The sequence below is a fragment of the Panthera onca genome, chromosome A1 (assembly GCF_046562875.1).
Source record: "Panthera onca isolate mPanOnc1 chromosome A1, mPanOnc1 haplotype 2, whole genome shotgun sequence".
In the NCBI taxonomy this organism is placed as follows: domain Eukaryota; kingdom Metazoa; phylum Chordata; class Mammalia; order Carnivora; family Felidae; genus Panthera; species Panthera onca.
The window spans coordinates 68,255,947-68,268,756 of NC_138339.1; the positions used below are offsets into that span (position 1 = coordinate 68,255,947).

A 12,810-nucleotide genomic window follows, 5' to 3' on the forward strand; every position below is an offset into this window, starting at 1 on the left:
GCTTCCTCTGGGAATTAGAACCTTACGTGAAGTAGAGGAAAGTCATGGAAATCTCTCAGATGTTCGCAAAAAAGCATGGGTGCCATGATAGGCCAGGGTCATCAGGTTTTTTTTCTGTAGAGAGCCAGATAGACATGTTACGCTTTGCTGGGCTATCTAGTTCTCTCTGTTGAAACTTCTCAACTCTGTTCTAGTAGCATGAAAGCAACCAGACAATATGTAAATAAATGAGCATGGTCATGTTCCAATAAAAACTTTATTTATAAAAACAGGCTTCTGGTGGATTTGGTCTGTGAACCATAGTTTGCCTGATTCCTGAAAATTATTCTTTGGAAATTTAAATTTATTTCCTTGGGCTATTATGTGGAAATTGCTTTTTTAAAAAATGCACATATAAGTTTTATGTGTATATCATAAAGACCATAGATAAAAGAATGATCATCGATATTCAAATAAGAAAGTATAAACATTAGCTTCTAACTCATTTACTACTAATAATATCTTTTGCCTGATACGCTTAGTTCATTGGGCATAAGGAATTACTTGAACCTTTTTAAACCCCTGTCTGCTGTTCCCACTCAGTGAACTCACAAGAAATTTTAAATTTTCAAGGGAAACACAGCAACATCTATCAGATAGGGAATGCAATACTACTATTATGTTGTTTGGACCTAAGTACTTAATAAATGGACATGTTAGATAATTCTTTTGGCTTTGGGAAGACCATGAAAATAATACTGAGACTAAGGATGTACGAATAGAAACACCTTGGGAACTTCTAACGTAAGAACCTGGACAATAAAAATGTAAACAAAATCATAACTCGTGAATATGTTATTTGTACTCTATGCTAATGTAAGTCGCTGCATGATAGACGATAAAATAGGTCAGGTTAACAGGGAGCAGCTATAAGATGACAGTTTTCAATTTATAGTCATACTTACTTGTATCTTTTACAAACCAGATTAACTACTATACATGTAACAAGGAAAGGACAAAGAAAGGTTTCTACAACTGATTATCAGAGTGAGAGCACTTAGGGAAAAACAATAGCTTTCAAAAATTCTAATGTGAAGCCTATTGTATTTGAATACCCCAAAATAGTATTTTAAATGGAAAATAGTATTTTAACTGACTGAAGATTAAATATGTCATTTTTAACAATGAGTCACAACAAAAATTACACAGATATAAATATTCCGTATCCATGGGTTTTCCAGGTCAATCTTCAAAATGTGCTGAAAACAACTATTAATAACAAGCATGATTTTGTAGTCTTAGCATTGCTGCTTAGAGTTTCAAACTAAATTGTGGGCCACCAAGGGCCCCACATTTCTCCAACCAGTCTGGGATACTCCTTCCAGGGTTTTAGCAGATCTCACAAGCCTAGAGGGCAGCCTGATGGCCAGAAGGATGAAGCAAAACATTGATTTGGGACAAGTGGTAGCAAACCAAGACACAGGGAAGAGTAACTGACTCGTGGAATCCCATTTTTTCATACTGAATAATAGCAATATACCAGTATTCAAACAGCATCAGTTTCAGTCAGAGCATGGGAAGAGATTTCCTTCCATCTGGCTCATTTGAGCTCAGCCAGGTCAGATGCCTAGTGTCTTCTGAGCAATGTCTGATTCCTGTGAAGGAGTCAGATGGTCCGCTCCATTCAAGGCTTCCATCTTGCCCTAGGTGGACCTCTGGGCCAGGTAACAGGGAAAAGGCTGAGTCTTGAAGGAAGTTAAAATCATGCAATCAAATCCTCTAGAGTATATCACAAGCATTTATGAAAATTGGAATTTTAAACAAGCCAACATAAATTAGTCAAGTTTGTTATTGCTCTCCAAGGTAAGTATATAAATGGTTGGGCTTTGTGAGCTGAGATTACATTATCTGATCTCAGGTGATATCTGAAAGGAGTAATAATGACAAAAACTGGCCCTTAGTAGATCAGAATGTAGAAAAAGGAAATGATGAACTTGGTAACCATGGTGGGTAGCTGATCTCTCTCCAGTCGTCTTTTTTCCCCCTTATTTGTCAAGGAACCAGAAACTCACCCTGAGTTGTGCCAAGGGGAGAAAAGGACTTTGAAAAAAATGTATAGAAAATTATTGGGTACATTTCTATTCATCATGTAGTTATGAATATTGTAATATTAATATTGCAATTGCATGCACATAATGTTTTTAAAAATCACGGGCGACACACAGTCTAGCCATTAAGCAGTATTTAACTAGTAAATGCTCAAATATTAGCAACGACCCTAATCGGGAACATATCTGTGATGAACATTGAGGAAATTGGAATATGACCTAAGAGACAGTGATTGTAAGGATATTACAAATCCTCTTATGTCTGGAAACTTTGCACCATCTAAAGCAGACCTACATAACCAGTCTATACTCCACAATGACAATAAATTACATAATGGCATTGTAATTATGTAATTGACTCTGCTCGGTATATTTATTTCAATTTTTCGTGGAGTTAACCTTCATCCAGAAAAACCGAGTGCTGATTCACTTCGTTGACTTTTGTTTTTCTGTTCTTTCTTTCTCTTTCTTTCTTTCTTTCTTTCTTTCTTTCTTTCTTTCTTTCTGGTTTTTGTTTGTTTGTTTGTTTTTGCATTTGCTTTGCAAGAACAATCCTAAAACAGAATAAATGGCTTAGTAATTTTACTCTTTGCCTTTTCTGGCATTTACTTTTTTTTTTTTCTAATTTGAAATGCAACCAGATGCTTCTGTGAAATAAAAACTGAATTATGAAACAAAATGGCTCTCTCTAAATCTTCGGTCTGTAGGCAATCCACCAACAGTTACCTTGCATGTGAAACTGGAAATAGGGGTTGCTAGATATTCTAAATTACAAAATATGTTTTAAATACTATGTAATTGAGGTCACAGTAATAGGCAAACTATTCCTTTCTTTTTTACGTTTGCCACTCAACATGGCTATAGAACTTTGAGGATTATTCTAAAATAGCAGTATATAAGAAAATTCTAAGTCTTTGAATCCATGTATAATGGCAGTGTTGATTGAACAGTTCTGAGGAAATCTAAAAAGATCCAGCCAACGGTCATTCTTATTTTGGGGGTTACTGGGATGATATCCTCACCCTCCCCAAACGATCTTCATCACACGAATTTAGTATGTTCAGGTGATTTGTAGAAGGAAATTTGCCTGTAACAAAATGATGCCCACCTCAGTCCAGCCTTAAAAAATCCTATTAAGGGTCTGTGTGTAGTCCCTCCTGAGTGGGGACACATGGTTTCATACACAAGAATACTGTTGATGTTATGGCAGTACTCAGGAGACTCGAGCCTGAAGTCAAGATTCCAGGGCCCAGAGAGGGATTAGAGGGACTGTGGCAAACAGACAATTTTGCAATGACCAGGAAGGCATTGTTCTCTAAAAGTCGTGATGGGAAATCTTCCTTTGAAGTACATGATTAAGCAGATGTGGCCAATAGAGTTTTTACTTTTTTTGGTCTGTGACATTTCGGAAACATTTTCTTTTTGGCCTCCTACCAACTCATCAGTATGGAAAACTGAGGCAGCTCAAATCTAAGCATAGAAATTCATGTGTCATTTTTGCTTTAGAAGTGCGCTCTGGAACAGTTTTGTTCCAAAACATTAGCTACTAGTCATGTGTGGCTATTGAGCACTTGATGTCCTAAAGGTATAACATATATATATATACTCCTGATTTTTAAAACTTAATATAAAAATAATAAATTCAAAATATCTCAATAATTTTTCATATTGATTATACATTGGGATTATAGCACTTGTTCTAGATGATAACTTCTACAACCATGTTATTCTAATTTCTCCCTTATTTATGTATTTGTGGGGCAAATGAGCTCTTACAGCCTGAAAAACCCAGTGGGATTCTGACTAGACTTTTTAAATGTGAGAAATAATAATTACCATAATTCTTCATGGTAAAATAGTCTAGTTCATGCTATGTATCTGAACTTATTTGAGAAACAAAAATCAATAATGTATTAACTGTCAGCTCTAAAATGCAAAACAGAATTTATTGTTCTGTGCTAAAATAACCTTAATGTTTTTGCTTTGTGACTATATTGTCTTAATTAAAGGTAACATTATGAAAGAGTTTGTCAAATTAAGGCTCTCTCTACAACAGTCTACCATTATTTAGCTAAGTAATCTTTGTGGGGTTGTTGTTTTTTTTAATGTTTACTTTTGAGAGAGAGAGAGCATGAGCAGGGGAGGGGCAAAAGAGAGGGAGACACAGAATTCAAAACAGGCTCCAGGCTCTCAGCTGTCAGCACAGAGTCCAACGTGGGGCTAGAACTCATGAACATGAGATCATGACCTGAGCTGAAGTCAGATGCTTAATGGACTAAGCCACCCAGGCGCCCCTAGCTAAGTTAATCTTTGAGATAGATAACAGATCTCTTTTAAATAAAGAAGATAAATGTTTGTTGTTCTTTCAAAATGGTTAATCTAATTATCCTAACAGACTGTATTTCTGTTAAATCTTAGATTGAATCCTTTGGCTGAAATGACCAATTTTTGTGAAAGTCTGACTTGTTTTTGCATTGAAATGACAAAGTTAGTCACTATTTTGGCATCATCAGGACTTCATCTTTTACAGTCAAAATTTAAAACTCCCGTTAATCTTTAGAAAGTGCAATTTACAGGTTAAAAAAAAAAAAAATAGAGGAAATCACCCTCAGGTGCTCAAGTACTCACCAAGGAAAAGGCATGGGTACTCATTTAAATGGGTAAATTCTTAAACACACACTGGCCTTTCGCATCCGCTACTGCTGGAGCTCCTGTTAACACAGGCCACAGGCAGCACAGTCAGCCTGAGTGATGGATCAGAGAATGACTGCCCTCCCTTGGAACACTGTGGGGGTGGACGGGACCCGGAAGGGCAACGCCTAATGATGTTCCAACAATGCCACTGTCCAGTAAGATCCATTTCCCTCTCTTCTTTCCTTTTCCAGTATATGGGACAACGACCCTATCTGCCTGTTAAGTCTCATTAGGAAAAGCTCACCGGGCAATTGATCTTCTTAAATGGAAATGTTAATGCTTAGTGAAGAAGGCATTCTTAAAGATTAAAAAGAGTGAGCCCTTTATAATTACTAACCTGGAAATTCTGAGAGAATAAAGAAGGAAGGAAAGAAACGGGAGAAAATAAGTACTCTCAACTAGCTAAAAACAAAAAATAATCTTCTGAGCCCAGATGATGTGCTCTTTAAGGGCTTTTTCCTCTGTCCATGTCGGTGACCCATCAGGCCCTTAAACCACGGATGACGAGAAGTCCTACCTTTTCTTCTTATGAGAACAGTAGTAAAGGAAGGTTTGCGCTTGGAAAGCAGAATATCTACCAAGGTCCAGGAGCCCGCAGGAACCAGAGATTTAATTTCATTTTCCAATTTGACAGTTTTGAGGAAGAGCCCAAAGAATTTAAGATCTTTTTTCGGTGAAGATTTTTATGTGACAGTCATTTTTACTGTCCATATTTTGGTCTCTGAAAATAATCCTTTTTTAAAACTGAGGAAACCTATTTGTGATGCATAATTTGATAAAAATGTTCACTTCATCTCAAACTAGAAAGAAATATGATGTACTTGGAATTTAGGTGTGGTTTCTATAAGGGAAAAGTGTTCATATGAAAAATCAAAGAAAAATATTTTGAAAAAAAATCATAATGAAGTATTAGGTCTAATGTTATAACTTCTTGTGAGTCTGATTTGAAATCAGTGCTTTTTCTTTGTTTCTTTTTGTTTTTGTTTTTGTTTTTGTTTTTTAAGGCAAATAAAGTGTTGCACTGTCCTAAATTTCTTGGCATGGAAACTAAAAAACTACATTGTAAGATGTGGGCACTTCTATTCCAAGTATGAGAAAAAGATATACCAGATTTTCTGAAATATCTTTAGTTCATAAGCAATGTATCTAGTTCATCATCAACTGAAGGGAAAAAGGACTTTCATAAACAAAAGTTTCCTTACTCTAGTAAAGTGGATGATCTTATAATGGAATATTATTCTCACTCTATTCAGATATTTTGGCACCAGCCTGTGGGGTAGATTTTTCTGAATATTTGAAACTCGGTAAATACAGAGTTTATTCATAAAAATGTCACGGTCTTTAAAGTTGTACAAACTCATGAATAAATCCAATTGTATCTGAAAATGACAAGCAGTCAACCTTTGTTAGTTTAGGTCTAGGCCTTAGCTCCTTCTCTTCCCTCAGTTTCTTTAGCCTACCTTAAGTTGTCCATGAGAAAGAAACTGTATTAGCATGGGAAGGAAGGGATATATCTCTCAGCAGAGGTCTGTAAAATACTTTCTCCAGGATTGTAAAATGGCAGGATTTTGTGATAGAACATTTTTGGTTATTAGTAATATAGTGTGCATAAATAAGGACAAAATTAGAAAGCATTTGCTACACAAGCTTTAAGGGCATTTTGTTTCATGGCCCTTAAGTATGCTTCAACTTCTTACCATTGTAAGTGGGATTTCTTATATGTACCATAAAACTGCACCCTATAACCATCTCCTTGTAAACAGTTTGAACACACTGAAAAGTATAATGTGAATGCCATGGGAACATGTCTTATAGCATTACCTAATATTGAGCAACAGTCCAAAGGAATTACTGCCTTGTGAAGAAATCCAAAGGATGTATGATGGCTAGGTTTTCAAAGCAAAAACAATGTGTTACTAGTTACTTCAAATGTATGCTACTGGTCCCTGAAAATGTATGTTTTTAAAATGTATGTTGTTTACTCAAAATTTCAAATTTAACTCATCAGCATTAGGTATCCATTACATACCACAGAAGACACTATTTTTTCATAAAGCAGTCACATGCATGAAGTTAGGATTACCAACTGATATATATGTATTTTTTTTTGCACCTCAAAAAACAGAATCACTATAATGCAGATCATGCTTCCACATCTTCCTTGCTGAAGGACAAAACATACAAAGTGCCCGCATTTGGCCTCCCGACTGGAAAGAAGCCAAATCAGTACTCTGGCAGGATCACATCATTCTGCTGAGCTCCAAATACCACAGCCGGGTTTTCTTGCTCTTGTTTGGAGGCTGCTGCTTCCTCCGAGGTCTTCAGCTTCTCCTCTACTAGGCCCTCCTCGATTTCTGGGTCAGCCACCTTTGTCCCATCTTCTAGTGCTTTGGGCACCGCACTGGTGGCCTTGGCAGCACTTATATCAGCATCTTTAACTTCTTCTACAGCCTGTACCTTCATCAGCTCAGCCTCTGCCCGCTCAACTGCCACTGGGGCCCCACTTCCTTGAACTTCCTCTCCTTCTGAGATAGCTTTAACATCTTCACTGCCATCCTGAATCGAAGAAGGTGCATGGCCGGCCTTCTGGCTCTCTTGGATGCTGCTGTGGCTGCTGCTGGCGCTTCCCAGCCGGGAAGAGGCCACCACGGCCTTCACTGCTGCCTGATTAGAAACAGAGAAGTGTCAGGTGTCACCTGCACTTAAAATCCCCAATCAGAGCTCCATCTCAGCTTTGCATGTTCCAGACATATTTATTATTCCAAGATGGTTGAATGAAAACTTGTTTGGAGCATAAACAGAAAAATCTCTTTAATCCCAAGCTAGAGTATTTAATCATCTGGACCAGTGAAAGCTTGAGTAAATATGTTTGCCCATGGATAACCTATTTTCAAATATTTTGGACTTTGTTTCCTAAAGTATTTGTTTCATGGAACACTAGTATTATGTGACAAAAGAATTCCATGGTTAGGTTTGTTTGAGAAGTCCTAGGTTCAGTCAAGGTTATTTAATCCATAGTATTTCAGATCAATTTGACCACAGAGCCCTTAAGGTTCATTTAGTCTTTATCAGCCTGTAAGTGATGGCTGAATTGAATGTTATTTTTGACCTTCAGCTGTTCTCTGAAATTCTCTGGATATACAGTCAGTCCTAAACACCATTATGTAAGAGAAAAGCATCTAATATATCTTCTATGTATATTCTATAAAAAGATATATTTTGGACAGTTTTCTGTATCACATGAATTACAGTTGACACGTGAACAACATGCGTTTGAATTGCAAGGGTCCATTTACATGCAGATTTTTTTCAATAGATACATTGAAAAGTTTTTTGGAGATTTTCAACAATTTGAAAAAACTCACAGATGAAGTATGTAGCCTAGAAATACCCGAAATGTTAAGAAAAAAATTAGGTATTATTGTAAGAATATAGTACATAAAACATTGAACATAAAAACTATGCATTAATTGACTGTAATCTCTAAGGCTACCAGTCAACAGTAGGCTATTAGTGATTAAGTTTTGGGGGAGCCAAAAGTTATAGGTAGATCAACTGTGTTGAGGGGTTAGTGCCCCTAAACCCAGGATTGTTCAAAGGTTAATTGTATTTTAATTTTTACCAAGTATTGTAATTTATCTACACTACATTATAGTTTTTAAAAGTTTCCCAATTTTCACATATTCAGAAAGAAAACTTTCTGAATAAGTACCAGTTTCCTGAGCAATGCTGTTTAAGCAGTTCAGTCACAATTAAATGAGTAGCAGTGATAATGTGTTTGGTGAGTAAATCTCAACATATAACACATTTCCCTTTATTAATAATGAATTCTTTAAAAAATTTTTAATGCTTATTTATTTCTGGGGGAGAGAGAGAGAGAGAGAGAGAGAGAGAGTGAGAGCATGAGTGGGGAAGGGACAGAGAAAGAGGGAGACACAGAATCTGAAGCAGGCTCCAGGCTCTGAGCTATCAGCAAAGAGCCCGACACAGGGCTTGAACTCATGGACTGCGAGATCATGACCTGAGCTGAAGTTGTACACTTAACCGACTGAGCCACCCAGGTGCCCCAATAATGAATTCTTAAGAGAGAATAACATGACTGTCAGTGGCTTTACATTGTTGGGATTTCAAAGCAGGATTTTCCCTGGTACCATAGGAGATAAATAATATTATTAGATGAAGAATAGTGGAATTATCTTTAATAGTTCAAGCTAAGAGAGAGATTTTTTTTTTTTAACAGAACAAAACAAATCTACAAATCTTACCTTAAGCTTGCGTCGGGCATTGAATTCTTGGAGCTTCTTTTGAGCAGTATCCATGTGTACAAAATTAGCTGCTTTGCCTGTGACCCATGGGTGCTGGAGAGCTTGGAAAGTAGTCAGCCGTTTCTTAGGATCCAAAACAATTAATTTTCTAACCTGAAATGATAAAGAACCATAGATTTCTTAGGGAGATTTTTTTATGGCTTGCCCCTCAACTTGTGAACTTCTATTTTCCTAGCAATACCACGAAATATACATTAAAAAAAAAAAAAAAAAGCTTTTAAGCCGTCAGTAGTCACTGTACTGATAGCTTCAGGTAGCAGCGGCTGAGGGGGTCTGAGAAGACAGTGGTGTGTACCAGCTAAGAGCCTAAACTTGCAGACAGTTTTCCAAGGGAGGTTAAAGAAACAGGTCCTGGCTTGCCTGTGGACTGGAAGCTGTCTGAAGGAGAACCAGCATCTGAATAATTCTAGGCTGTACTTCATACCACTTAGAATTCAGAACTTGTTGGGGAGCCTGGGTGACTCAGTCGGCTAAGTGTCCGACTTCAGCTCAGGTCACGATCTCGCAGTTTGTGGGTTTGAGCCCCGCGTCGGGCTCTGTGCTGACAGCTCAGAGCCTGGAGCCTGTTTCAGATTCTGTGTCTCCCTCTCTCTCTGACCCTCCCCTGTTCATGCTCTATCTCTCTCTGTCTCAAAAATAAATAAAAACGTTAAAAAAAAAAAGAATTCAGAATTTGTTGTATCTCAGTGGAGATAGTATCATCGTGCATCCATCATGTCTTCCTTGGGGATTAAATGGCATCAAAGGGACAGTACCATAGTCCTTACTCTTATCCCATGACTCTGTGATAAAGTTCATTCTTTCTAATACCTTCAGGGTTTTGAAGGAATAAGCCAAGTGCTGGAGTAAAAGCCTATTTAGAATCAAAGCAAAGGTGTCAGTGGTTTAGGGGCATGATTTGTTTAAAGGACTGAATTCAACCCATGGCAGACCATTCTGGAGGTTGACCCCTGAGGATGAGCAGATAATAAACTGCCAGGGAGATCAACAACCAAAATAATCTCTGGTCCTGGGCTCAGAAGGGGTGACCTAGAAGGAGACAGAGACTATTTGGAGTTAGGAGGCATGTTCAAGCCCAGTTACATCTCTTGCCTACTTCTGTGACCCTAGACAAAGACCCACATACTAACTGAGTCCCTGTGGACATTCTCCTAGGCCCTTTTCTTATATGATCTCATTTCCACCTTCATTCCTGTGTAAATACACTCTTATGTGCATATAAAAATGTTTCAAAATTCATATAATTCTTTCAATGACCTTATCAACTTGGAACTATTAGCTCCAATTCATAAATGAGGGATGAGAGGAAGCTCAGAAAGATGTAGTGCCTTACCTAAGGTCGGACAACTTGTAATTGGTGGAGGCTGTGTGCAAACTCAGGTCTGTCTTACCTCAGAGCTCATTTTGTGGCTACTCTACCACAGCGCCTCCGTGGCAGTCCGTCAACTCCCCTGGCCTTCAGTCTGCGCATGTGGCAAATGAGGGGCTTTTGGTGTCGTAGGCCTAAGGTCTTCCTAACTCTGATAAGGTAAGAAGAACTGAACACAGGCTAACACAAATCAGGCAGCAACTCAAATGAAGAACACATACCTGGTTCTCCTTTTACTTCTTTTCTGTAAAATTTGCAAAGAAGTGTGTGTTTGGGGTAAGAGACAAAATTTGTAGAGGGTAGAGATGTGAGGTTGTTTGGGCTAAAACTCTGAGAGGAGGAAGAACACATACCTGGTTCTCCTTTTACTTCTTTTCTGTAAAATTTGCAAAGAAATGTGTGTTTGGGGTAAGAGACAAAATTTGTAGAGGGTAGAGATGTGAGGTTGTTTGGGCTAAAACTCTGAGAGGAGGTGGTGGGAGGCACAGGTGGTTAAGGAAAATGAATGTGCAGAAGGAAGTAAAAATCTGATTGCAGTCCCCCTATAACCTGTGGGATACATGTCCTAATAATTTTATGTAAATGGCACCTAATCCTTAGCAACAATTCACAATATTATTTCTCTCCCATTTTTCAATGGTCCTTTTCCTCCTCTTCATCATTACCATCCTCATCCTCATGAAAACACAAAGAATTTACTGAAATTCAGAATGTTCCCCCAAATTCCACATGTCAGCATTAATCTTTACATCTGAAGATACTGATGCACTGAATTGTTAAACTTGCTGAAGGTCAGAGAGACCCGGTGATCCTGCCAAGATTCAAACCCAAAGCCTTGCCTTGATCCGACAGCTCCCCTCACAACCTGACTCCACCATGTGTTGGCACTGTTCCCCTGCTGTTATCAGAACAGATGCAGGTTCTTCTGGTAAGTACACAGCTGTGGCACTCAAGGACTCTGTTAGTTCTGAAGTTTCATAAATTTATTAGCTCAAAGGTAAGACTTAGCTGGATGGAGGTGCCTGGGTGGCTCAGTCAGTTAAGCATCCAACTCTTGATGTCAGCTCAGGTCATGATCTCACGATCCATGAGTTCAAGCCCTGCATCAGGCTCTGCGCTGACAATGTGGAGCCTGCTTGGGATTCTCTCTCTCTGCCCCTCCCCCACTTGTGCACGTGTGCTCTCTCTCTCTCTCTCTCTCAAAATAAAATAAATTAATTAAGGAAAAATTAGCTGAGGAGTGCCTGGGTGGCTCAATTGGTTGAGCATCCAGCTCTAGGTTTTGGCTCAGGTTCATGATCTCGCAGTTTTGTGGGTTTGAGCCCCACATCTGGCTCAGACAGTGTGGAGCCTGCTTGGGATTCTCTCTTTCCTTTCTCTTCCCCTCCCCCACTCACGCTGTCTTTCAAAATAAATAAACTTAAAAAAATTAGCCGAACGAAGGAATATCACAGCTAATGCTCTTATCCACTTAATTTTCATTAGAGATGAAAAGAAAGTAAAGGAACTGTTATGAGTTAGTTGACGGTAGTTAGTTAACATGCATTATATATCCTTAAGTCTCACAATAATCTAGACAAAGGTACTGTATCATCCCAGAAAAGAAAACTAAAGTAGAGAGATTAGATAACAAGCCCAAGGTCACACCTGTAGGTTGTAAGAAAGGGGGCACTTTAAAAAGGAGGCACTTCAGGTGTGTCAGACTTTAAAAATCTATGGTCTATTTCCTGATCCATTGTTTCATTCAGTACACATTTACTGAGTCTGCACTACATGCCCATGTGGTACTAAGACCTGGGCACACATGCCTCGACCTCTCCCAGAACTTGCAGTCCAATTAAGGAAGACCTTTCCACAAGTAAATATAACTAACAACCATCATGAAAGCGTGAGTTGGAGGCAAAGGAATAATAGTGGCGGAAGGAACAAGGCAGGTGTGGGAAGGAGGGACTGCTGAAGTGGGAGGTGGGGGGGCGGCAAAGCTACCCCGAGGGAGTCAAATGGCAGCTGCGGCTTGACATGAAGAGTTACCCATGCGAGAGGTGTGTGTGCACGTGTGTGTATGTGCACACGTGTGAGAGAGAGGCAGTATGGAGGAAGAGGCTGGAAGATAGGAGGAAGAACGTTACAAAGCAGAGGAAAGAATAACGGCCCACACGCTGAGCTACCCTGACGAGGGGCTGTTAGTCTGATACCCTGGTGTGAAGACAGACCAGAGGACAGTCTGTGAAATGGGTGGCATGGGCAGGGTGACAGGTTCCCGGCCAGGTGGTGCTGTGTAGATCTCATTACAGATTTTGGATTTTCTCCTAAGGGCCTCAAAGCAGGAGAGTGA

The 12,810-nt window shown here is 38.8% G+C and overlaps 1 protein-coding gene across 1 annotated transcript in view; it reads right to left on the bottom strand.

The window, feature by feature from the left end:
• Positions 1–2,550: 2,550 nt before the first annotated feature.
• Positions 2,551–12,810, bottom strand: part of CAMK4 (calcium/calmodulin dependent protein kinase IV) — a 224,946-nt gene continuing 214,686 nt past the window's right edge. The window contains exons 11-12 of the mRNA XM_078447513.2: positions 9,047–9,199; positions 2,551–7,445 (exon numbers count right to left, since the gene is read on the bottom strand). Of these exons, the coding sequence (XP_078303639.1) occupies positions 7,005–7,445; positions 9,047–9,199 (594 nt within the window). The 3' untranslated portion in view covers positions 2,551–7,004. The remainder of the gene's footprint in view (positions 7,446–9,046; positions 9,200–12,810) is intronic.